The sequence below is a fragment of the Prinia subflava genome, chromosome 11 (genome assembly GCF_021018805.1).
Source record: "Prinia subflava isolate CZ2003 ecotype Zambia chromosome 11, Cam_Psub_1.2, whole genome shotgun sequence".
Taxonomy (NCBI): domain Eukaryota; kingdom Metazoa; phylum Chordata; class Aves; order Passeriformes; family Cisticolidae; genus Prinia; species Prinia subflava.
Window position 1 is genome coordinate 21739091 of NC_086257.1, and position 23724 is coordinate 21762814.

The following is a 23724-nucleotide window of genomic DNA, read 5'->3' on the forward strand; positions in this document are numbered from 1 at the left end:
TTTCAGTTCCTTCACCTCCACAGGTATCTAGACACAGTCATTAAAAAGATATATTATGTCAATTAAATGGTAATCTTTTTAGGGAAGAAATCTCCTAAGAAAATGCTGTGGAGCTGCATTACTGTTGATAGATGAACACAGAAAATTGTGCTCATTAATGTCACATTAGACCTCACAGTATGGTGGAAATTTTGGCAAAGACATCTGTGTTGTTTCCTGTGCTGGAAAGATGTCTTATGGGTTTAATTTTATTTCTTAGCAGAGACATTAGTCTGCTTCTTCATTTCCTTTGTATGCACAATGCAAGGGAGAGCAATTTAAATTAATGAAATCTGAAAGTGAGTATTTTGCATAAATTACTACTTCTGTAAATATAGCCTTCAAGAATAAAACTGCACCAGTGGAAAAAAAATCCTTGGAAAAAAAGGCATTGCATAATATAAAAAGTAAAGTGTGTTCTGAGCCCTAAAATGAGGATGTCTATGAATACTCTTACACTTACCATAGCCCAAGGGTGCATAATTGTTCATTATCAAATGAGCAGCAAATGTTCATGGAGTTAAAGACATTAACAATATCACATCCATTTTAAAATTGCCTTTTGCTCATTTTGTGACATACTGATTCTGTGCAAATACAGCTCTTATTTTCCAGTGTACACAGAAAAAAAAAGATGCAAAAAATTACAGCAGTTCTTCCAGTCAGGATTCCATCTTTGTGATTCCACACAAAGGTCAGTGTTCCCACGTTCGTGCTGTTTTCTCCCTGCCCGAATACTGAGATGCCAGCGATAATGAGGAACCCGGGCTCGGGTGTGTCCCAGGGGAGTGTCCCTTCTCACTGTGGTACGGAAAAGTGACACTTGGTTGTAATGGAGAACTTGGATTGTGCAAAAGGGTGTCAATAAAATAAAAATTAACACAAAGGAACAAATACATTTTTCACAGTGCACATTCGTTTAGGAATGGCATCAAAGCGTTTTTCACTGAGATCTAATGTCCTGACACTGGTTAAGCTGGTGGAGGATGCAGGTGCAGTGATAACGCGGTGTTCTTCACATAAACACGGGAAAGGGAAGGGCAGCAGCAGAGCTGGTGTGGGATCTCCTCCAGGCTGTCCAGACAGTTTGAGCACCCTCGTGTCAGGGAGATTCTTCAGTCCTGGGGGAAGTTTGTGCAGGAGACTGAGACAGACCCAGCACAGACCGCTCCTGGCAGTGCTGGAAAATGGAGCCCACCCCCTCCTGCCTGGGAGGACAGTGGTGAAATCACCAGAGGGATTTATTTACTGCAAAGGGCCAGCACAGGAATCTCTGAAGGAGCAGCTGATCCGTGTAACCACGGAAAGTCTCCTCGGAGACCAACCCTGTGCTCTGGGGTGCGGCGAGGAACCCGCCCTGCCCCGCCGCAGAGTCTGGGCAGCATCGGGGGCTCAGCCCGGCACAGGGGACACCGGGGGCTGCTGGCAACCCCCGCCCGCTCCCTCCTGCTGGCCGGGGCCACCCTCCTGGGGAGCGGGCTCCGGGACACCATCCTTGGGAACAGGCTCTGGGTCACCCTCCCTGGGAACGGGCTCCGGGAGGCCCTCCTGGGGAGCGGGCTCCGGGACACCCTCCTGGGGAGCGGGCTCCGGGACACCATCCTTGGGAACGGGCTCCGGGACACCCTCCTGGGGAGCGGGCTCCGGGACACCGTCCTTGGGAACGGGCTCCGGGACACCCTCCTGGGAACGGGCTCCAGGACACCCTCCCCGGGAACGGGCTCCGTTAGCGAGCAGAGCCCGGAGCAGCCCGGTTACCGGACTCACCGCGGGCCGCTCACCGCGGGCTGAGCTGGGGACAGGGGACAGCTGCTCGTCGCTCAGGTAAGGCCCGCAGGGCCCAGGTGCCACAGGGGTCACTTCTGTGTTAGCACAGATACTCTTATCGCTGAGTTTATTGCAGAATATGCTGTGCTGGAAGGGACCCACAAGAATAATGAATTTCAACTCTGAAGTGAACTATTAGCACGGCGCTCTAACTATGGCGCATCAAAAACGCACCCACCGTTCCTCATTCTTCTCCTATATCTGTTACTCCAAACCACGAGTTGTGACCCTTTCCAGACCGAGCCCATTTGTATTGTTATGCAGATCCCTCCTGGTTGCTAGGCTGCTAAAACGACGCAGTAACATCTGGTTTTGTTTTCCAGCAGGTCATGTCGGTTCTTCCAGATCTTCACCTGCAGTATGTGCAGGCCTGTCAAGATCTGAGCCAGCCTGAAAACCCCTTCATTGCTCGTGTGCTTCAAGAAGCTGATAAAAGTGATGAAATGTAAGAAAATAACAAATAGGGTGTTTCAGATGCTTCTGAAAGCCTTAAATGGGGTAGCAGGATGAGGAATAGAAAAATGAGAAAGTTCATGCAGTTTCAGGCTTAAACACAAATCAAATTTAACATTTACTGCTGAAGTTCTGGTCTGACTCATCTTGACATCATTTTGGCAGAAGTTTGTAGCTATATATCCTTTCTGGGCAGCTTTACAAGCAGTGAAATCAAAAAAAGTGAAAAATGTACAGGATGGTGCCTTTCTGTCCCCTAAAGAAGCCAAACCCAGTGTTTAGTCATCCTAACTCCCTTCTTTGTGTCTCACTCCCGTTTAAAAACTTCGTCTGCATACAGTTACCTTCCAGCTGGTCATGCTTCCCTGAGCTGTCTCTGAATCCTGACAAGCTATTAACCACCCAAATTCTCTCATTAAGGGTTTGGGTACTGCTTCTTCTTATGAACAGTGCTGGGATCGAAGTTAATTGTTCTTTTGGGGGATAAAACTGAGGAAATGAAATGGTTTGTGTTAGGCTTTGATCCTGAGGGCAGGATAAAGCAAATAAAGGAAGGAGAGCAAGTAAAAAGAAGATGATGAGGTAACCTCTGAGATAATCTTTATTTCCATCTGCCTTCCCCTCATCTTCATTATTCCTGCTTTCAGTGCATGGCCTTGCAGCTGAGCAGTGCCTGCAGAAAAGGCAGTGCTGAGGAACTGCTTGGCTCTCATCATCTGTCGAGGTGTTACCAAAGGAGTGGCAGCAGATAACCCTGTGCAAGAGCTCCTGTGAGGGCAGGCACGGGCACACCTCTGGTCTGGAGAGACAATTCAGTTCTTTCTATCATTTTACCACTCCCCATGTGCTTACATTTTTATTTTACTGCAGAAGTACAAAAGGAATCACATTAAAATTAGCTGGAAATAATCATCTGGTGCCTGTGCCAAGAGTTACAGATGATGATCTTGGAGTTCTTGTCTCTGTCTTAGAACAAGCTGCCTTTGTCACAGGTAAGGTTCTTCCCTATGTTTGACATTGCTGTGCTAATAGAAGAAAACATGATCAGCATTAGTTCATCTTTGTTTCTTTTTGTGAAGAGATCAGTTCAATGTAGATATGAATTCCTTATTCTTCATCTTTTTCAGGTTTGGATCTTGCCTATAATTTATTGACTGATGCTGGAGCAAAGACCATAGCAACATTCCTCCAGGTGCCAAGAGATGTTTATATTTCAGCAGCTTATAATTTATTTGTCTATAGTAATATTTATATTTGGTGTATTGGGGAAAAGAATGAGCTGATTTGGCAAAATTCCAATAACTTTGACTATCACATCCCAATCCATCCTACTAGAATCTCAGATTATATTCTCTGTGGAGATTTTTAATTTCTGGTGGAAGGCCTTTGGCTATGTGGCTGTGGTGCCCTGAGAAAAGAATGATGGAATAAACTGTGAAGCTTTTAGGCTCACAGTTCAATTCAGCAAAGGGGGTAATGGGTGTGTCAAGTGTGCCAAAGCCTTTGTTTCAGCTATTTTATAGTCTCTGATAGCCTTTTTATAGGCCTAAACATAGGGAATTTTAATGCAGCCTTTTTTTCATTGTAAGCACTGGGACACAGATGGAAAATAGGGAGTTGTCACCCTGTGCCTGTGTTCCTAGAATTTGAGGGGCACTGTTAGGTTCACAAAATGCCTGAATTTGTGCATCTGAGCTTGTACCACTGCCTCATGCACAGGTTCCTGGGTGGTTCCTGAGGCCCCATGAGGGCCCTCACCATGACAGGTTTTATGCCTTGCCCTCATCATCTGACATAATTTGGCATTCTTTAACTATTCTCCAACTCCTGAAGTGCCTGAAATGCTGCAAAGAGAAGAGTTTTGTATGTGCATCTCCTTTTTGGAAAGAACAGCTGTGTTTTGAAAAAAAACCTTCTCACTACTTCCTGCTTTGTTTGTTCCCAAGGAAAACTCCACTCTGCAGTATCTGAACCTGATGTTCAATGACATTGGCACAAGTGGGGCAGAGCTGATAGCAGAAGCCCTCCATGTGAGTATTTGCCTGGGAGATTTAGGCAATGGCATCTCCTTTGACATTTTTGCTTTTGAGGGCCAGTACTGGCTGTGCTGCCAGCATCAGAGCTGGCTGAAAGGGGCCTCTGTCTTTGCTCCATTCAGCATGTTGCTGTGTCACAGGGATTGCCTGCTTTCCCAAGGCACACTTCAGAACTCAGATTTCACACAAGAGAAAGTTGTACTGTGCTGTCATTAACACTTAATTATCTAGAAAAAGACGTAATTGTCTACAAAAAGCACAACTATTGCAGCTGGGGTTTTCTGTATTAAAAACACTATGCTACAAAATATATAATGCCATCATTATTTTTTTTCCATAAAAAATTAAATTAAATTTGCCTGTACTTTGACATCAATATTTGTCTTGATTCAAGATGTCTGAGATATGTTTTCAAAACTTTGCCTTACAGCAGCACCATAAACCCAAGTTTGTTATTTTTAACGTGGTTTCCCAAGGAAATGAGGCTTGTGTGTAAGATTTGTTGTGGTTGTGAAAGAAGACTCACATGAGCTCTTTCTCTCTCCTTCACAGTCTTTGAACCCTGAACTGATTTCAACTAAATTTGACAGGCCTCCAAAACACTAAGGCTGTGCAGTAGATGTGCAATGCTGGGCTCATACAAGGCTTACCAGATTTAAATCAGTATTAATGCAATTTGTACCTCAGGTGCCAATTTAGGCAGAAATATTTGTCTGGATTATTTTCATGAGTGTGATGAAATTCATGAACTTGGAAGAAACAAAAGTTTTCAAATACAGGAGTTTTGCTTGCAGATTCTCATGTTTGGTGCCAGGGAGGGGAGCCTGAGCCAAGAGCTGAGCCAGTGTTATCACTTAGACACAATTCTTCTGAAAGGTTGTTTTGTCTCTGTGTGACAACCAGCAAAATTCACATGAAAAAAAACCAGGACAGTGTTGTTTTCCAGGCCATCTTAAAGGAATATATATTCTTAAAAATTTTGTCTAGAGCAATCGAAGTCTTGTGCACCTGAGAATGACTGGAAACAAAATAGGAAACCAAGGTGGGATGTTCATTGCCTCAATGCTAGAAATTAATTCAACCTTAGAGAAGTTGGATCTTGGAGACTGTGATGTGGTGAGTAACCCAGTAAAATTATCAGCAATAAGACATAAATCTTTCAAGGGTATTACAAGGGTCCTGCAGTGCTTAATTAGGGGGAAAAGCCATCTGTTGTCATTGATTTTGTGACAGCCAGAGGTAACACAATATATAATATTCCAATATGTGCTTGGAAAAGCACATTGCATAAAGCACCTGTGAAGTCAGAACTGGGGATATTTTAGAGCCATTGTCTCTCTAGGAATTCAAGTGCTTGGCTTGCACATTTTCTGAGGTTTTTTCCTGCTGTTCCTTTCTGTTAAGCTAAGTCCTGTATAATTCATGGTGAAGAATGGACTTCCTATTCCCTGGAGAATCTTTTCCTTCTGAAGTGTGCAGTGCTGTAACCCCTGAAAGTCACTCAGCAGCTTTGCTGCTCCTCTCAGAGCTTGACCCATGAAGGACATAAGCACAGCAGTGCTGAATTGAGTAAAAAACGCCCAATTCTTGGACAATTCTTGTTCCTCCTAGAGCTGGGCACTGAGACTTCATACCCAATGCACAGGGAGACTCTGGGCGTTGTGGATTGCTTATAAAAATCTACATTTGTCTCCTGGAAATTCAGAATTTGCTTCTGAGCCAGAAGGGGGAATACTACTCAGAAAGTGTGAAAGTATTATGAATACATGAACAAGGAAAGTGTAGGCAGTGTAGGATTTATTCAAAAGTTTGGTATGTGTGTGCTTGGTAGGGAGTTGATAGAGTTGGTTTAAAATGAAATGGTTTTGGGTACAGACCAGCCTTCTTGAAAAGTTGCATAAATATAGAGAGAAAATAGAGGGAAAAATAGAAGGATATAAAAAAAATCTAAACTTGCCCAATTCATACTAAATATGAATTTATCTCGTGGATAAATGTTAGGGGAACACATATGAGCTGATTTTGCCTCATAAATCAGGGAAATCAAAATACAGGAATGGACAAGTATTTTTGAGATTCATTATTCTTGCTTTTTATTTTCTGAGTTGCCAAGTAATTTGTACTACTTAGTCTAATTTCACTCTGCTATTCCATAGGCAGTTGGCATTGGTGTTATCAGAAAATCTGTTACATGTCTGCTGTAGTCCCATCCCTCCAGAGTAGATGAAGGCAGAAATAATAGTAATTGTAATTTGATAGCTTGATCTGTACCTGAACAGGTTTCTCTAAAGAGTTTATTTATGTTCATTTCCAGGGCCTGCAGTGTCTGGTAGCAACAGCCATAGCCCTGACTCAGAACAAATCACTCAAAGCCATAAACCTAACTCGTCCTTTGCTATCCAGCAAAAAGGTATGTGAGGGACTGTGCAGGCAGCTCAGAGAGAGGGGCACAAGTCAAGTCAGTACTGATGTATTTATGGGCATCTGAACTGCACAGCTCTCTGAATTTCCTTATAAACTGGAGAGAGTGATTGCAGGAATATTGTTTTTCTCTTTCTGTGCCAAGTTTTGTGCAGTCACCAACAGCGCCTGTTTAACTAGAAGGTTGAATTTTTAGAAATTTCTTTGTTGGTACATTTGTTAAATAATGGGCTAATGGAGAGGGGTTGGTATTGGAGAAGCAAGTGTTCCTTCTGCTGTTAGAACATGGATTTCCTGCACTGTTCAGCAAACTGAGGGAGCCATGCTGTGCAGCAGGAAATGAGGGGGAGCACAGATGATGCTGTTTACCTGAGCCTAAAGAAGAAAGACACTGCAGCAGTGTTTTTCTTCTTTTCTTTATCATAAGGTGCTGTTTTGTGGTTATTTTTACACAATATAGAAAATAGAACAGTATTGATGACCAGATCTTGCAGTTAATTGCATATCTCCCTTGTACGGAGGCACAACTGTACCTTATCCTAAAGTCCAGCTTAATAAAACTGAGTGTATCTTTCTAGGGAGAATCCACAGTTCATATAGCTCGGATGTTGATAAGTAATTCTTCTCTTGTGGAACTACACTTGGGCAAGCATGAAATGAAAAACTTTGGTGTAGAGCGACTGTGTGAGGCCCTTTATAGAAACTCCAGCCTGAGATACCTCGACCTTAGCTGGTGAGAGTGATTAAATGTGGCACATTAGAAACTCATTTTCTTACCAACTCAAAAAAAATTAAAATGTGCATCTCTCTCTCAGTAATAACATAACCTGTGATGGTGCAAAAGTTTTGGGAGAGCTACTAAAAAGGAACAAAACCCTGAGGATCCTGGATCTTGGTGCAAACCGAATAGAAGATGTCGGAGCCATTTACCTGAGTGAGGCCTTGGAAACAATGAACATGACTCTGCAGGCGTAAGTATTTGCACAGCTTCCCAGAGACTGCAGCTGAGAAACGTGGGCTTTGCAGTGCCTCAAATGGCATCTCAGCTTTGTGTCTTCACACGTTGATCAGAATAGGAAAGTCAGGAGGTTCCAAATGTTTTAGACAATTTTTCTTTCTTGGGGAAAAAAAAAAAGAGAGATTGGGTGGGATTTCTTTACTGAGCATCGGTGTCTGCTGCCGTGTGAGGTGCTCCAAGACCTGTGAGACACCCTGGGGTGCTGGAGGTGAGCCCCAGGACTGCTCAGAGCTCTCACAGCTTTCACACTCACTCTAAGAGTGAGGCAATTGATCTGTTCATTCTTTCTTCATCTTTGAAGTGCAGGTCCCTGTGGTGCACAAACGAAAACAAGAGCTGTAGGTCTTCAGAATTTGGCGATAATCAGATTCCACCCTGGGATAAGGCACTATATTTGCTAGTTCTGATTTTCAACACTTAAGAAAATCCTCTGTTTAAGTTCTCTTCCGGGTGAAGCCAGAAGAGCTGTAATCTCCCCATCAGGGTGTCTTTTCAGCCGCGTTAAACCCCCGCCGGCAGGATGTAAAAGCTGATCAAAGGTGTTACCTGAAGCCATTAGTTTTAAGTAGCAGACTGAGGAGGTGGCGGCTGCGAGGTGCCTCTGACAGCCTCGCAGGTTCGCTAATATAAAAATAACCGCCACTTCACAGAGATCAAAGCTCAGCCTGGATAAATGCCAAGGTTTGGGCTTCAAAGCAGACTAGAGATGAGACCTGGCCACCACGCAGCAAAGTCACTGACACTGAAGAACTCAGCAGTGAACAACCTGGCTGCAAGAGTCAGGAAAGTGCTCTGAGAAATAGAGTAACTCCAGAGGCAAACTGCCTTTGGCAGCCTGAAAAGGATATTAGAGTAGGACTGGCTTTGATACAAACACATAATTACATTATCAATGAAAAATTCTATGTATGTATTATATATATAATAATAAGACTAAATCATAGTTAAATTCTTATTTTTAACTAAGAGATGGGAAATCTATGGTTTGGCACTCACTTTCTCTGTTTTCTAGGTTGTCCATTGTAAGCAACAATATAACTGGTGAAGGACTTGTAGCTCTTGCAAAAGCAATGCAACCCAACACGACACTTTCCCATATTTACATCTGGGGGAACAAAATTGATAAAGACACCTCTGTGGTAAGTGTTTGGTTCTGAACTCGCCTGAGAAGGCTGGGGTTTGTTTGTTTTAATTTCTTTCCATTGTTGGGAAGACTACAGCCATTAGTGAACAAGACACCTGATTGATTTGGGATTTTTGATGTGGTTATAATATGGTGGTGCTGGAAGGAGAGCCCCTGGAGATCAGCACACTGAAGGGACTAAGTGCCATGTGCTGTCTTGCAGAAATACCACGTGTCAAATTCCTGCTTTTCTGCATTCCAGGCGTTCTGGGAGCTGATCGAGATGGGCCGCCTGCAGCTGGGCTGCACAGACGTGGCTCCCTACGAGGCGGACGGGGAGGTTCTCCTGGCAGAGCTGTCCCACGGGCTGGGCAAGCACCGCTACTGGAGCCCGCGCTCCGCCGCCGTGGCCCCCGGCGCCGCCAACGCCAGCCTGCAAATCGTGGCTGTCTCGGAGTATTTGTAAGTGAGCAGAACCCCGAGGCACTCCCTGTGCCGAGCTTTCCCTTCCTGCTTTCAGTAAAATAGGTTGTATCAGACTTGCTGCGTGTCCTTCCTTTGGGGTTTGAGTCTAAGAGGGATCTACACCTGCTTGAAATGGCAACAGAGAGAAAATATCAAACAAAACACCTCAAAATTTGTTGCTAGATAACGTTCCATCTATTTGAAGTCTGTAACAATGAAAAGCTTTGTACCCACGCTGACAAAAGCAATACCCAGGATTGCTGCTGGGCAGCAGATCAGGTGTCCTGCAGAGTCAGATTCCTGCTGAAGCTGAGAGCTTTGGGTAAATCTATTTGTTAGCACTGTTCTCAGTATCCTCTTTCCTTTTCCTTAGCAATTGCATCCTTTTCATTTTCTTCCAATAGTGACTTTTTTAAAACCAAGGTAAGTGAACTTCAGCATTAAGCCATAGCCATGCTGGAATTTAAAGCTGGTGAACCCACTTTGTTGGGATATACATGGAATTTTGATTAAATTGTAGCACATACTTGTTTCTTATACTACAAATAGAAACCATCACCAAATCTGGTGCCATTGTTTCTTCTCATCTCATGAAATCTACCTAAAACATTTGTACCATTATAGCCCTGTGGCAATTCCTACACGAGTAAGACAACATATGCATGTAAAGGTAGTTAAACATTGTTTAATGGTTTGGACAGACTTTGTGTACGTTTGGGAGTCACTCTGCTGGTTTCCTTTTGCCATTCACTCTGGAAACTCTCATCCCTGCAGAAGTGACTTCATTTATGCTCCTGAACAGGAAAAGTCACCAAACAGGACAGCAGAGCTTTGCTCCAAACCTTTTATTAATGCAATCTTCCGCTCCTCTAAATGTGCCTGTTAAATGTTAGCATAAAGTACCAGAATGATCTGTGACTGTATGTACAAGGTCAAAGCATGGGGGGAAAATGCGAGAAAGTAATTTCAGTAAAAATAGCTGGGAAGCAGCAGTGTAACTGCTGCTGTTCTGACTCTCTATTATCACTGTGGTAGTGTAGAACAGGAAGACATTTGGACACCTCTTCCCCAGCTGGAATGACCAGGGCAGAGCTGGTGTAGGTGGAGGTTTGTTGTTTGGTTGGTTGGTTGTTTTTTTTTCATTGCACCCACCCTCAAACACAAATTATTCAGGCACTTGCTGCAAGAGCCCCTGGTGTCCTCAGAGGCCTCAGAGCTAAGCCCAGAGCAGGTCTGTTTGTTCTGCACACCTGCACAGGGCCCTCCCAGCCTGCAGTCACCCTGGGGAGCACAAAGTCCACACATCACCCCTGGACAGCCAGTCTAGAGAGGAGCTTCTGCTTTAACTCTTGCTCCACAGGAAAGATGCAGCAACGAGAACTGAAGTTGGGGATATACCAAACATGGTGGTTTGAGAAGAATCTGCACACTATGAGCATTCCTAAATTTTGAAATAATTAGATAAGCCTGTGTGGGTACTTTTCTGAGTGGTGCTGCTCTGGATCATTGCAGGTGACATTCTGATAGTGTCAGTGCTGACACACTGGTGACAGAATTTCTTGCTAAAACACCACTACAAGACTCAGACAGGTATTTTTTCCATGCATCTTCCTTTCCCTTGCCAGATATATGAAGTTCAGTCTAATTTCATTGCTCAAATTAAGTCTTAATTTACTTGAATGAATAACATTTGTTAGTCTGAGGTGGTATCAGGTACCCAACTCTACAAACAGCAGTATGTTGGTTTTCATGATGTGATAAGATGGCAACAATACCACAGTCAAAATATATCAGGTAAAATGGCATTTAAAAGTGCTGGTGTCTGTGTTTGAAGTATTTGCACTCTGTCTGAACCCTTGTTTAACAGCAACTTGTTCAGCCCATAAAGCCCTCTTCATTACTGACAATAGCCATAAAAACAGCTCATGTGTTACAGTTTTCTTTGATATTTCTTTGTAAGAAAGGGCTGCAGAGGAATTCCTACTACTAAAACAATTATTTGTGCAAAACCCGGTACTACTCAAAGAGGCCTGTGCCAGAGACTTTTATTTCTTCCTTTCTCTGACCCTGAAATGCTTAGAAAATATATTTTGTGTTCTTTGGAACGAGAGAATTTACATAGGCTACATTTATTTTGCCATGTTCTTCTGAGTTATTCAGAAAGTAAAGTAAGCATAATCCTGCTCTGAAAACCATTTTTTCAGCTTTCAGACCTCCCTGTACCTCACTGAAAGGCAGCATTTCCCCCCCAGTTTTAGAGGAGAGGCAAATGAAGTCAAGTGACTGCTCCAGCAGGACAGGGGTGCAGCAGAGGTCCCCCAAATCCTCCTGTGTGCTCCAGGGGCTCCCATGGCCCTCGTGCCAGGGTGGTGACAGGGGCTGTGTCTGACTGGATCCCTCCTGCTTTTGTTGCTACCCCTTGCAGTTATAAACAGGAGACACAAGGTGAGGGAAAATTATAAAACAAGTTTATTAAAGTCTAACATAAAACACTTCAGGCTAAATATGTACAACTCCCTCCCTTCCCAGGGGATTATAAAATTGAGAGTTGAGGTATATACAAATAACAAAGGAAAAATTGTATATACATGACAGATACTTTAAAAATAATTTAACTAAAAAAGACAGTTATTAGTCCTTATCTGAACTTTGTTCTGCAAGGCTTATTGAGCCTCTCCGGGATCACAGCCCTGAAATCCTTCATGTGGGAACTGTCTGTACTTGAAAATTGTTTTGTAGCACATGATTTCAGAAAGGTTGTCATGCTTTGTGCCCTCTTAGAGGCACTAATTTAGAAGTCAATGTGATACAAAGAGCTATTCTCACCTAAGGACTTCCAAACAGTCAATTCAGAGATTCAGAGATGTAGATAAGCTATTCAGGCAAAACTTGCACCGACTTCAGTGCAAAATTGACTGAAACAGCAGTGTGACAAAACATCTCATATTCTTTGTATTACTCTTAACAGAATTATTGAAATTCCTTTTCTTTTGCAAGGACACATGACTAAAAAGATTCCATGCTCTCCCATATTAATCCCTTACAGAAATTACCAATACTGTTATAATCCTTGTACTTCAAAATGAACCCTTAAGCCTAGGACTTACATGTGCAGCTGATTTCCATGCATCTATTGGCAAAAGGTACAGTCCAGACCTACAGCCTGAACACACCTACAAATATATATATATATTTATATATATTTATTTATTTAAAATCTATATTCTAGTAAATGAATACAGTTGGTAGAGATCATACCTCAGCAGCTGAGATATCTTCACAAAAGATGAGGATAAAAATCAAGATTCTCAGATGGGGACTCAAGAGTGCAGGTCACTAAATTATTGCTCCAAGCAAAACTACAAGCCTGTGTATTCTATTAAGAAAGGTTAAAATTGTTGTCTTGTAAAAAATAATGAATATCTTCTTGTCTATAAAGAAAACTAAATGACTAATAAAGCAACTGTTACTGTTATAAGTATCTAAACAAATCCTGTATAAATCTAAGCACTGTATTTTTTAAAAAAGTCTGAAATCTAAGAATACAGTAATAAGCTATAATTTTAGAAATATAAAACCAGTCCAAACAAACACTGTTATGGAATGCATTTTCTATGTAGGAATGTAGTTATTGTTTAGGTTTCTTTCCAGAGCTATTCTCTCTCCTGGTCATTTCTCCTGGATGTGTTTATCCTGAGCTGCTCTTCCTCCAGTACCAGCAGCATATCATTAGTTTGTCTTCCAAAGCTGTTTAAATATGCAAGTTATCAGTTTTTTTCTTTCTCAGCACTCATGACTAAACCTATCCCAAGATTTCTGCTCTACTTTCAGAGAGAGACAGCAAAGAGGAAGCTTAGTACAAGCTACATACAGTCAAAATCCTGATTTTGTGATTCTTCAGTCTTAAAGGGCAAGGCTGAGGAATCCCTCAGGGGCTACACCAGCTACAGAAGCTGACAGAGACAAGAGGGGACACAGAGGGAAATGCCAAGAAAGAGAATACTAGAGAACTTTATCCTTTGTCATTGCCAGCATTATGAACATCAGCTGTTCATAAGTGTTGTGGGACAGACAAGCAGAGAAATTAAAGTAATTAGCTCCAGTAGGGACAGTGTAAAAGATTCCTGCATTAGGGATGTTCCTGTTGAACATGGCTGTACTCCTGCTGGCCATGGTAGGCTTCATCAGCAAATCCACCATGTATTAAAGCATAAAATGTGACCAAGCAGCAGGTTATAGACACGCCCCATACTAAAATGATCAATGCAAAGCAGCAAAAGGTCTATTACTTTACAAATACAAACATGTAGGAAGAGAAAAAAAAATTATAGTCACACTCAGGAGTCAAGGGAGCATTTTCAGACTCTTTAAATGAAATCCTTCAAGAAAATTTTCACAAGTCTGTTTGATTAAGGTGCAGATTAATTATTACTCCATGTAGAATGGAATCAGTAAAGAGGTATCTTCTATGCTCTTCTATTTATCAGCGTCTGGACACAAGGCATCGGTGGAAATAAATGCTAGCACCAAGGAAATAACCAACAAAGGACAGCTTTAAATGCATTGTTGGTACAGTATCACGACTGTTTCATTACTGTTTGATGATTACATAAATAATGCTTACAATTGCTAATGGCACCAACTGGCAAAATGGAGTAGAAAAGTACTTCTATTGTCACCTAGTCTTTTATGACCCTACCAAGACATTAAAATGTTGCTTTTTAAATATGTCTCTTGCTAGTTATAAAGCCTGTCTTTACCTGGGCCTTGCTAGGTACCAGTTTTGTGCAGTTACTGTGAACAAGTGACATGAGAGGTAAAGCAATACAAAAAACTTTAATTAAAACAAGTCAGTCAAACTCTAACAAAACCTTGCTTGGAAGAATATCACTCTGCTCCATTGTATTATTCTTTAATGCCTCCTCATGTAGTGTTCACTTATTATTTTCACAGTGAAGGGCGGGATTTATTTCCTCTTTTGTACCTCCTATCTAGCACAAGAAGCAGCACTACAGCAAACAAAGGGATTATGAAGCTCTGATTCATGCCTCACTAATTAACTCACTGCATCTTTTCTCCTCATCTACAACATGCATGTCCCAGCTCTCCTTTTGTTGCTGTTTGTGCCAAACCCAGGGTGTTTTAGAGATGTGAAAAATAAATCTGAGACAAGATACAACAATGCTGGATTCACTTCTACAAACAAACAAACAAACAAAGGCAATTCGTTGGAAAGAAGACCCAGGAGTATCCATGCCATTAGGACCCTCCCACTTGCCACACTTCAGACAAAAGTTAACCCTCCTTTACTTTTCTTGTCAAGAAAATACACTCAAACCTTTCCTTCTGGTCAGGCTCTACCTGAAGATGGCACTTCTGGCAGGCAGCAGCAAATCTATGCAAGCAGCTCAGCAGAGCACTGCCCTGCCCTCATCATGGACCATTCTTGGAGTACAGGCTTACTAATACATCCAAATTAGGATTTTTCCCTACACCCCTGGGTTAATCTTCCTAAACTATCAAATATGGCTTAAAATATCTGTTCTCAAATGACATTGTGACACATCAAATCAACAGGAACACGGGAAAAGAACTCCAAAGTACATGAACATATGTAACAGAGAATTCTTAAGGCAGGTGTCGCCAGAATCATCTCCTGGAAATCAGTGTTAATCACAAATAGAAATCTGCTTGTAGATTAGCACAATTCAGCACTGCACAATGGAAATGCCTTACAGGTGTTTTTACACAGAGGAAAACAAAGAACACATCCAATTCAGACAGCATGACTGGTCGTTTGATTGTGTTCATTTTACCAAACATTTCCACGTTCACTACCAAACTACCTGGATGGCTCTGCACTGCTCTGTCAGTACAACTGCTGCAGGAAAATAAACTGAGGTTCTGAATATCCCGTCACAGCAGATCTCAGTAATGTTTCTGATGAGGGGGACTGGCTCCCAGTCACAGGGAGCAGCATCTGGTGGTCTTCAGTCCCAATGGGGAGAGGAAGTGCTAAAGACATCTCAGAGGGTTTCACATCTATGGACTCCGATAAAGGACTTTTCTGACTCTGAATGGATTCTTGTTCATTGAAAGAATTATCAAGTGCAGTAGAATCAGGAGAAGTTTCAGGTCCTGTAGAAACACAAAAAACAAACCAGAAAGAAATGTTCAAAAGCTCATGCACAGATTCTGTAAATTCCCTTTGCAATGACTGCCAGAGCCAACACCTGGTGTACCACAGGCTGGGATCTTGGTGCTTCCATGTGCTGCAAAGCCAGGCCAGCTGTAAGCACAGTGTAAGCACTGGGAATCACCTCTGCTGCTGCTTGTAGTGTGACAGCTCAAAGCATGATGCATTTCAACCTGATCTGTACTTGGCATGGTACCCTTAACATCACAATGAACAAAGGATCTTTGGAAAAAAATGTAACCATGAAAGTTTCCTTGAGATTTTCTACCCCAGAAATTCTCAGAACCAGAGCCACACCCAAGCATCCTCCAATAACTGAAACAGCAGTGTACAAAGTATCATTTCTCTGTAAATTTCTTTGGAAGACAACATTTTAAAATCCAGTCACTTAAAAAACTACTTTCTATTCCTAATTGAAACCCTGTTATTGGGTTCCTTGCTGTCTTCCTGCTGGAATGCAGCCAGCCACTGCTCTTGGATGGCTCTCTGATTAAGCCACATCGGATATCTGACCCTTCCTCTAGCAGAGCATGTTCCCAAGGCTGTTATTTCAGGGCTGAGGCGCTCCTGGCTGCCTGCTGTCTCTCCATGAGAGCTGGCCTGCCTTGGCAGCTCTCCCAGATCACTCTGGGATCACTCCAGCTCTGCCAGGCCCTCTCCATGCTCAGTGCTGCCCTGCCCTCAGCACTGGTTGCTGCTGCACTGGGGCCTTCCTGAATTCCAGGCTGTCTCTGCACAGGGCTCGTTTTCTCACCCTCTCCCTCCCAATCCAGATGTACAAAAACACCATTTGCTCCCTCTTCCCCATGACAGAGGCAAGGGATTTACAGTCAATACACAAGGATGGGCAGAGGACAGTGTTGAACAAGGCTGGATACAGATGCTTTTGGCCCTAAAAATAACTACTACCCAAAATTCCTTTGTTTTCTAGTTTTAGGCCTGGATGAGCAAAAATATTTATTCAGCATGGAAGGCAAAAAAGCTGATGTGGTTTCCTAACTTCTCATTGCACAAAGAACTCACCTGTGTGAACTTTTGTTTTGTGCTTCTTAAGATTTTTTATATCTGTGTAGGAATTTCCACACATTTCACAGATAAATGGTCTTTCACCTGAAAAAAAGTTTGGTTTGGCAGTGAGAACAATCTCGATGTTGAAAAAAAAATAGAGACACAGGATAACAGATTTCAATGTTCTATTTTGAAATACAACTTTGTAACTCTTATTTTGTCTGCGTCTCTAGTAGAATAAAATGATTTCCGGAATAATAGTTTAAAACAAAGCAAGAGGACCCAAACATTTTAAGTGAAGCCTAGATCATACATCAACACCTACGCTGTGGCACAGATACTACTCTGAAGGCAATTAAAGAAATTAATGAATATTTTCTTTACATTATGTTATCCAAGAGATACATAAATTAAGAAACTGTTCTACTTTCAAGTACAGACCAATACACCGTATTTTAAAGGAAAAAGAGTAAAAGCAGATAATAATTTATGGTGCAGGAAGCAGCTTGTCTGAAAACTGACCTGTATGGGACCGAAAATGTTTATTGAGCTCTCCAGAGGAAATGAAACTCTTTTCACAAATGCCACAGATATATGGCTTCTCTCCTGAAGGAAACACAAGCACGCTGTTATTTCAACACATAAACCAGCACGCACATTAGGAACAAATCAAAACGAAACAGAGATGATGTCCAACGGGAGAAAGCCAGAGGGATCAAAGGGAAAGCAACACGAGCGAGGAGCTGGATGCCAACTCCCCGTGTGGATCCCCGCGGCGCCCGTACCTGTGTGCTTGCGGGAGTGGGTGATGAGCGAGCTGGACACGGCGAAGGCTTTGCCGCAGCTGTCGCACACGTAGGGCTTCTCGCCGGTGTGGCGCCGCACGTGGTACGTCAGCGTGCTGGCCTGCGCGAAGCGCTGCCCGCAGCGGTCGCACACGTACGGCTTCTCCCCGCTGTGCTTCCTGCAACAACAGCAGCCCCAGGGCCACGCTCAGAGACGGCGCAGGGACGGCTCTGCCCCCTCCTCCTGCCAGCACCAACAGCGGGGTCTGGCGGGAGCTGCAGGTCCTGTGAGTGAAACTCACGGCCAGGTCCCTCCAGGATCGGCACATCCTGAGTCCCGCAGCAGCCGAGCTGAACCCTGCACAGGGTTCAGGGGACTCAGCATGCTCTGCACTTCAGGGAACTGAAATATAAGACTGTAATTCCTAACACGGGATGATCCTTCCTGCTCCTGCCAAAAGCCCCATGCAGACAGCACCAAGAACTTCTCTCACTTCCCACCACAGAACTCTCTCCTCTCTAGTGCTACAAGTAGTTTTAAAACAAGGATAACCAGACTCAGGTTGTACATTTATCCAGCACAAATCTCACTCTTAATGAGCAAGCACTTCCATACAATTATTCTGTTAGGCATTGTGAGAGGAGTCCCACGAGTAAAGGAGTACAAATTCATGTGTAAGTCTTACTCACACTGGAGTAAATGTTTCTGTTTAAACAAACGCAAGGATAAGCATTTGCAGGATCTCACTTGGGCCTACCTGGCGTGGATCTTTAAGTTGCTCGAGGTTGCAAATTGCAGGTTGCAGACATCACATTTGTAAGGCTTCTCCTCTCCATGGTGCATCCGGCTGTGGAACACCAGCTGGCACTTCTGGGCAAAGCCTTTGTCACACAGTTCACACTTGTATGGCTTCTCCCCTGGTGAAGAAAACACCCTCAGTGCTCTCTGTATTTACATAAGAAAGCTTTGCAACCCACGACCTGACCAAAGCTCAGGTGTCTGCTCTAATGCTTCTTACAAATAACATCTTGGAAAATCCTGTAATCAGTCCACTGAAGTGGAACATGCCAGAACACAGAGGATAATAGGACTATCTTTTAACACATTATGTTTGGGTTAAATAAAAAAAGTAACAATGTTCTTAATAGTGCCAGCTTCTCCATATTATTTTAGGAATGCTGCCACTTCAGTTTCAGACTCTTTGCTGGTTATGTCTAGTCACCATTCTGAACATTTAAAATGAAGAAATCATCTGCTTTTTCTTGCTTGTCTGACACCAACAGGTCTTCAACATACAGTCTAGTGCTCCCTAATTTCTGATTAATGTCTGCTGCAGAATGTGACAGGTACTTCTCTGACTATTCATGTCCTTTTAGTGGTGAACTGTCTCCTGTAAGGGCTTGTGCAACTCTGCAGTCCCAGAAAGTATAAAAATGCCTTTCTCTGCCACTCTGTGGCAGTGCACAATCAAACCTCATGAGTAAACAGTGTACATAAAAATTTCAAAAGTAAAAGTATTAGACATCTAGCATGCCATTGAGCAATCAACACTATGGAATTCTCTCCCCACTCTTGCAAAAATTCCCAGGACAATACCCTCAGAGGTACAAAGTACAGCTGGCATTCCTACCAGCACTGTCCCTGAATTCTGCCATCAAGCTCCACCTCGTGTGGGAATCTTTGGTTAGACCCTGGCTGACAGAATTTGAAACTCTCTCCCTGCGTCACAGGAGGAGCAAGGTGTCCTCCTGCAGTGTTCCTCAACATCTACATTTTCACAGCTTCCTGGAAAAACTGTGACCTCTGCTCAGAGCTCTCCAGCATACAGAACATATGGAAAGACAAACACAGGATTTCTCCCCTGCATCCTCCCAGGCTCCAGCAATTCGTTGTTCCTCATCTTTTAAAGACAGATATGCTGGATTGAAACGTTTAAGTGCTCCTAAGTGGTTTCTCTGGATGCTTGATATGACACAAGCTCCTGGTTATGTTACTGAAGACAGAGATCATAACACCATCACACATTTCAGCTGCACACCTACGAAATAAAATCCCAAATGTTGTAGTAATTCAGCAAACCTCCTACCTTTTTTGAAGACCCTATGGGACAAGTTATAAGACTGAATATTTTGCTCACTCTTGAACATATATGATGTTTTGAAGTTAAAAAAAATGGATCCAAGATTCAAGAGAAATTCTTGAATCAAGTACAGCTGACTTTTCATACTCTACTGACAGTAGTTTTTGGCCACTCCACTGCTCCACAGAGCTAAAGGACAGCCAGCTCTCCTAAGTGTGCTTCTTTTGCATTGATGGACATTTAGTAAGCAGAGAAATCAGAGAAAGCATCCAGAAATCAGGATGTTCAGACTAATAAAGCCCTCTCTAGCTACTGAAACCACACTTTAGAACTGAAAAATGCTGAAACATTTCATGTTATCAGGATACCAGGTCTACCCCTGCATGCACAGCGACAGGAGACAAAATTTCAGGAGGCAGAAATCAGAATCTTTCTAGTCCTACCCTCCCAGGCTGTGTGTGATCCCAGGCCACCACAGCCCACGAGACACGGCCAGTGGCTTACCTGTGTGGGTTCTTACATGTGTTTTCAACTGGTTGCACTGGGTGAAGGCCTTCCCACAGAGCTGGCACACGTAGGGCTTCACCCCTTTGTGTATCCTCATGTGCCGCCGGAGGCTGCTCGCCTCGGAGAACACCTTCCCACAGGTGTTGCACACTGGCTTGGCTTTGGAGAACTTGTGGTCCAGCTCCTCCCCGGAGCTCTCCAGCTGGTAAGAGCCCTTGTCACTGGCTATGTTGGACATGCAGTGCTCCTTCAGGGCACAGCTCTGCTGAGGCTTTGCCTGTTTCTGTTTGGCTGCCATGCCCTGGGCCAGGACGTCCTGTGCCGCCAGCGTTTCGCTCGCCACCACCGCTGCCAGCTGCAGCTCCGAGTTATCGCTGCCCTGGGCAGCCTGCTCTGTTATGTGGGTGGCCAGCTTGTTTGCATCTAAAAACATCTCAAAGGATGTGTTCTCAGCCACCTCGTTCTGATATTGCAGGGATTTGTTCTCTGTGCTTTTGGGGGGGCTGAAATTCTTCTTTCGCTTCTTGGGTTGAGGAGATTTCTTTTCTAAAGCTGTTTTCTTTGCCTGTGGTTGAACCAGCTCTGCAGCAGCAGCATCTTCCTTCTCCTCCCGATTATTGTAATCTCGGAGAGTCAGGAGGCAACTCTGCTGGTTCATCTCAACATTGCCAGTGATACTGGATGTCTCTGTGGAAGAGGGATTAGCAATAAAAGCAAAGTCTTCCATCTTGATCTTGCATTTAGTGACCACTTCTTCTACTTTGAGATAGTCGGCAGCCTGGTGAATCTCTTTAACATTCCAGCTGCAAGGAAACAAGACTTGGGTGAAACATTCTGGACAAAGCAAACATTTGTTCTGCACCAACTGTATCACAAACAGACACATTGCTGCTGAAGAGTTACACTGTCAGAAAATGTAACTTTGAGAACACACAGCAACAGTTAATTTCTGGGTGCTGTAGTGCCACAAGGCTCTAAAATGTCAATTATTCCTGAACTGCAGGTCCGTGTCTAGTGGGGTCTGCAGACCCTCACACTGGGGGTTTTATTTTAGTTACATGCCTCTTAGAATTTTAAGTTAAAAGTCAACTTTTAAGGTGATGAGGCAAGGCATGGGCTTGTTGGTCCAAACAGCTCAGAAATAACAGAACAAAGGGATAAAACATTGGAAAAGAAAATACATTAAAAAATACCATTTCATAAACCTTCTGGCCAAAGTCTCAGATAATTCACTAGGAGTGCATTCACCTCAGCACCTCTGTGGCAGGCATTAATCTTGTTTTATAAAACGATTTGCAGACAGTCTTAATTCTGTATCAGCTGCACACAGAAACCAGTAACACCGAGGAAGTCCTCATTTAAACCACTACACTCTATTTTTCAGTTCCTGCCACAACACCTTGATGGTTGAGGAAAAAATGATCTGGAAAAGGTATCAACATGTACCATGAGTGCATTTATGGATTTACAGCACTTTAAAGAGAGATTGATGGCAAACAACCTCATTGTAAAAATAAACAACTTGCCCCAAATTCTCCACATGAATACTGTTTCAGAATCTTGTACTACGTGAGGGCTGGGTTCAGAGTACCCTCCTGGTGCCACTCATGCATCCACCACCTCTGAGGACAACAGACTTTGCAGGCAGACCCTGAAGGGTCACAGGACAATGTGACAAGTGTCACCTACAGCAAAAGAGTTCTCTCTGGGCCAGAATGGTACTTTCACCTTCCTCCTCCTTCAGAGATCCACCTGCTCAGAAAATTCAGAAACTCTCCTGCTGCAGCCCCAGATGCACATCAAGAACTCTGCACAGCTCTGCTCATATGTAATTGGCAAAGCATCCATCACTAACTTCAGTTCTGCTGCTGTTAATGCCTGTAGCTAATTAAAAAAAACCACTCTGCATCTACGTACTTAAATTATTGAGTATGAGATTTCACACTTCAGTAGAAAAAACCAGTTTTTAAGCCTGCATTTGACATCAGACATTGAGAAAGAAGTAAAACTCCTGGACTTGCCACTTCTAAGTAGCCACACCTCCCTCATGACAGATAAATCTCTTTCACTGAGAAAAAGGCACAGAAAGAAAAAAGCATCCTCACTGTAGGTGAAGCAGCACAACAGGTACAAAATCAGTGCAGTAATGAGGGAAAACACTTTTTTGGTGATTCCTTTTGAGCAATGCAATATAAAATTTTATGTAACAGATCATGCAAATTCTAACAAATGTGACTTTTAAAATTATGCCTATCCTCATCCATGCCTCAGACTTAAGTCTCCACCACATTCACAGTTCCTGTGTGTTTCTGAAGTAAAGGACTGCTGTAATTCAGCCCCAGACACACACTCGTCCTCCCCTCTCCTCGTAATCATGCAGGATGTTTATTTTCCCCCGGAGCAGACAGAAATAGCAGGAGACTCAACTATCAATAAGTGAAATATCAGACAACACACCTTTATTTTGGCACTCACATGTCATGGGGTATTTTAAAGCACACAAACAGGTGAACTTCAAATCGTTAATATTCATCATATGCACTACTATTTGTTCCTCCAGACCTTATTACAAAAAATCCAGTTCTGCCTTACCACAAAGTTTATTTCCCTATTCCCCTTTAATAGGATGTTACCTGTCAAGGTTTAAGTTTCCTGTATAGATAAATTCCAGGAGCTTTTGGAATCCATCAGCTTTCACTTGAGTCTGATCCAAGACAACGTTGCTGTCAGATGCGTCTCTGTAGAAGGCCCCGAAGTACTCGCTGAAGGAGGCAAGCACATTCCTGTGTGCTTTGAACTGGAATTCCCCGATGACCACGGTGCAGTCGCAGAGGAACCCGGCCTCCCGCTGCTTGTTCAGCCTCTCCAGCAGGTGCTCACAGTGATGGGAATACTGCATTTTGAGAACGCACTGCAGACACTTTCTGACCTGCGAAAGCAAAAAAAACCAACCCAAACCAAACAACAAATCAATGTACGTGCAAGATTTCACCTTTTTCATTCCTTAACACAGTTAACGATCATAGAGCAGTCGGTGTTCGGACCTGCCCGTGCTCGCTCAGGACAGCCTGGCAGCAGAAGGGACAGCGAGATGGTGGCTGCTGCTCGACCCGGGGCGCTGCGGCTGCAGCGGGGGCGCGGGCAGAGGCCGTGCGCTCCCGGCGCCCCCGGGATTAGCCCGGCTAAGCCCGGCACTTGTCACACCGTGTCACACCCGGGCCCCGGGGAGCGGCCCGAGGCTCGGACCGCGCGGCTCGGACCGGCAGCGCTCAGCCCGCGGGGCGGCTGCTCTGGGCACCAGCACCGGGGGTGCGGAGCGGTGCCCATTCGGTGCCGCCGCGGGCCCCGGGCCCGGGCTTTGGGCCGCCTCGGCAGCGAACGGGGCGCGGGACCCGCAACCCCGCGGCGCCCCCGGCCCGGCCCCGCCGCCGGACGGGACGGAGCCCACGGAGCCCGCAGCGCCCTCCCCGCAGCGCCCGGCCCGGCCCGGCCCCGCCGCTCCCGCGTTCCCTCGCGTCCCCCCGTGCCCCCCGGCCCGGCCCGGCCCCAGCGCCGCGACCCCCGCGCACCTGCGGACGGGAGAGAGGGTGAGCGCTGCGCTCAGGCCGCCATGTCCCGGTGACGCCGCCGCCGCTTCCGGGACGCGAGTTCCGGCCTCCGCGACAGGGGCGGCTGGCGAAACCAGGGAATAAAACTGGTTTATTATTCCTGTCGGGCCGAGCCAAGGCTTTGAATAAAATAATTCTGGCAACAGAGTTGAGAGGC

The 23724-nt window shown here is 44.1% G+C and overlaps 2 protein-coding genes across 3 annotated transcripts; one reads left to right on the plus strand and one right to left on the minus strand.

Moving 5' to 3' along the window:
* The first annotated feature begins 1693 nt into the window (after window positions 1-1693).
* On the plus strand, window positions 1694-14601 carry LRRC34 (leucine rich repeat containing 34). Of its 2 annotated transcripts, XM_063408302.1 has the most exons (12): window positions 1694-1863; window positions 2190-2311; window positions 3190-3311; window positions 3447-3511; window positions 4266-4349; window positions 5343-5471; window positions 6670-6765; window positions 7355-7509; window positions 7592-7747; window positions 8807-8933; window positions 9180-9379; window positions 10895-14601. In XM_063408302.1, the coding sequence occupies exons 2-12, from the start codon at window positions 2196-2198 to the stop codon at window positions 10896-10898; spliced, it is 1254 nt and encodes a 417-aa protein (XP_063264372.1). In that variant the 5' UTR covers window positions 1694-1863; window positions 2190-2195; the 3' UTR covers window positions 10899-14601. The 2 variants fall into 2 exon arrangements, with proteins under 2 accessions (XP_063264372.1, XP_063264373.1); XM_063408303.1 differs by lacking the exon at window positions 10895-14601 and having other exon boundaries at window positions 1698-1863; window positions 2193-2311; window positions 9180-9456.
* On the minus strand, window positions 11829-23680 carry MYNN (myoneurin). Its single transcript, XM_063408300.1, has 8 exons — window positions 23529-23680; window positions 22593-22888; window positions 19957-20762; window positions 18130-18289; window positions 17372-17550; window positions 17109-17192; window positions 16602-16688; window positions 11829-15520 (listed from the first exon to the last, which is right to left on the minus strand). The coding sequence occupies exons 2-8, from the start codon at window positions 22856-22858 to the stop codon at window positions 15252-15254; spliced, it is 1851 nt and encodes a 616-aa protein (XP_063264370.1). The 5' UTR covers window positions 22859-22888; window positions 23529-23680; the 3' UTR covers window positions 11829-15251.
* Window positions 23681-23724: the final 44 nt, after the last annotated feature.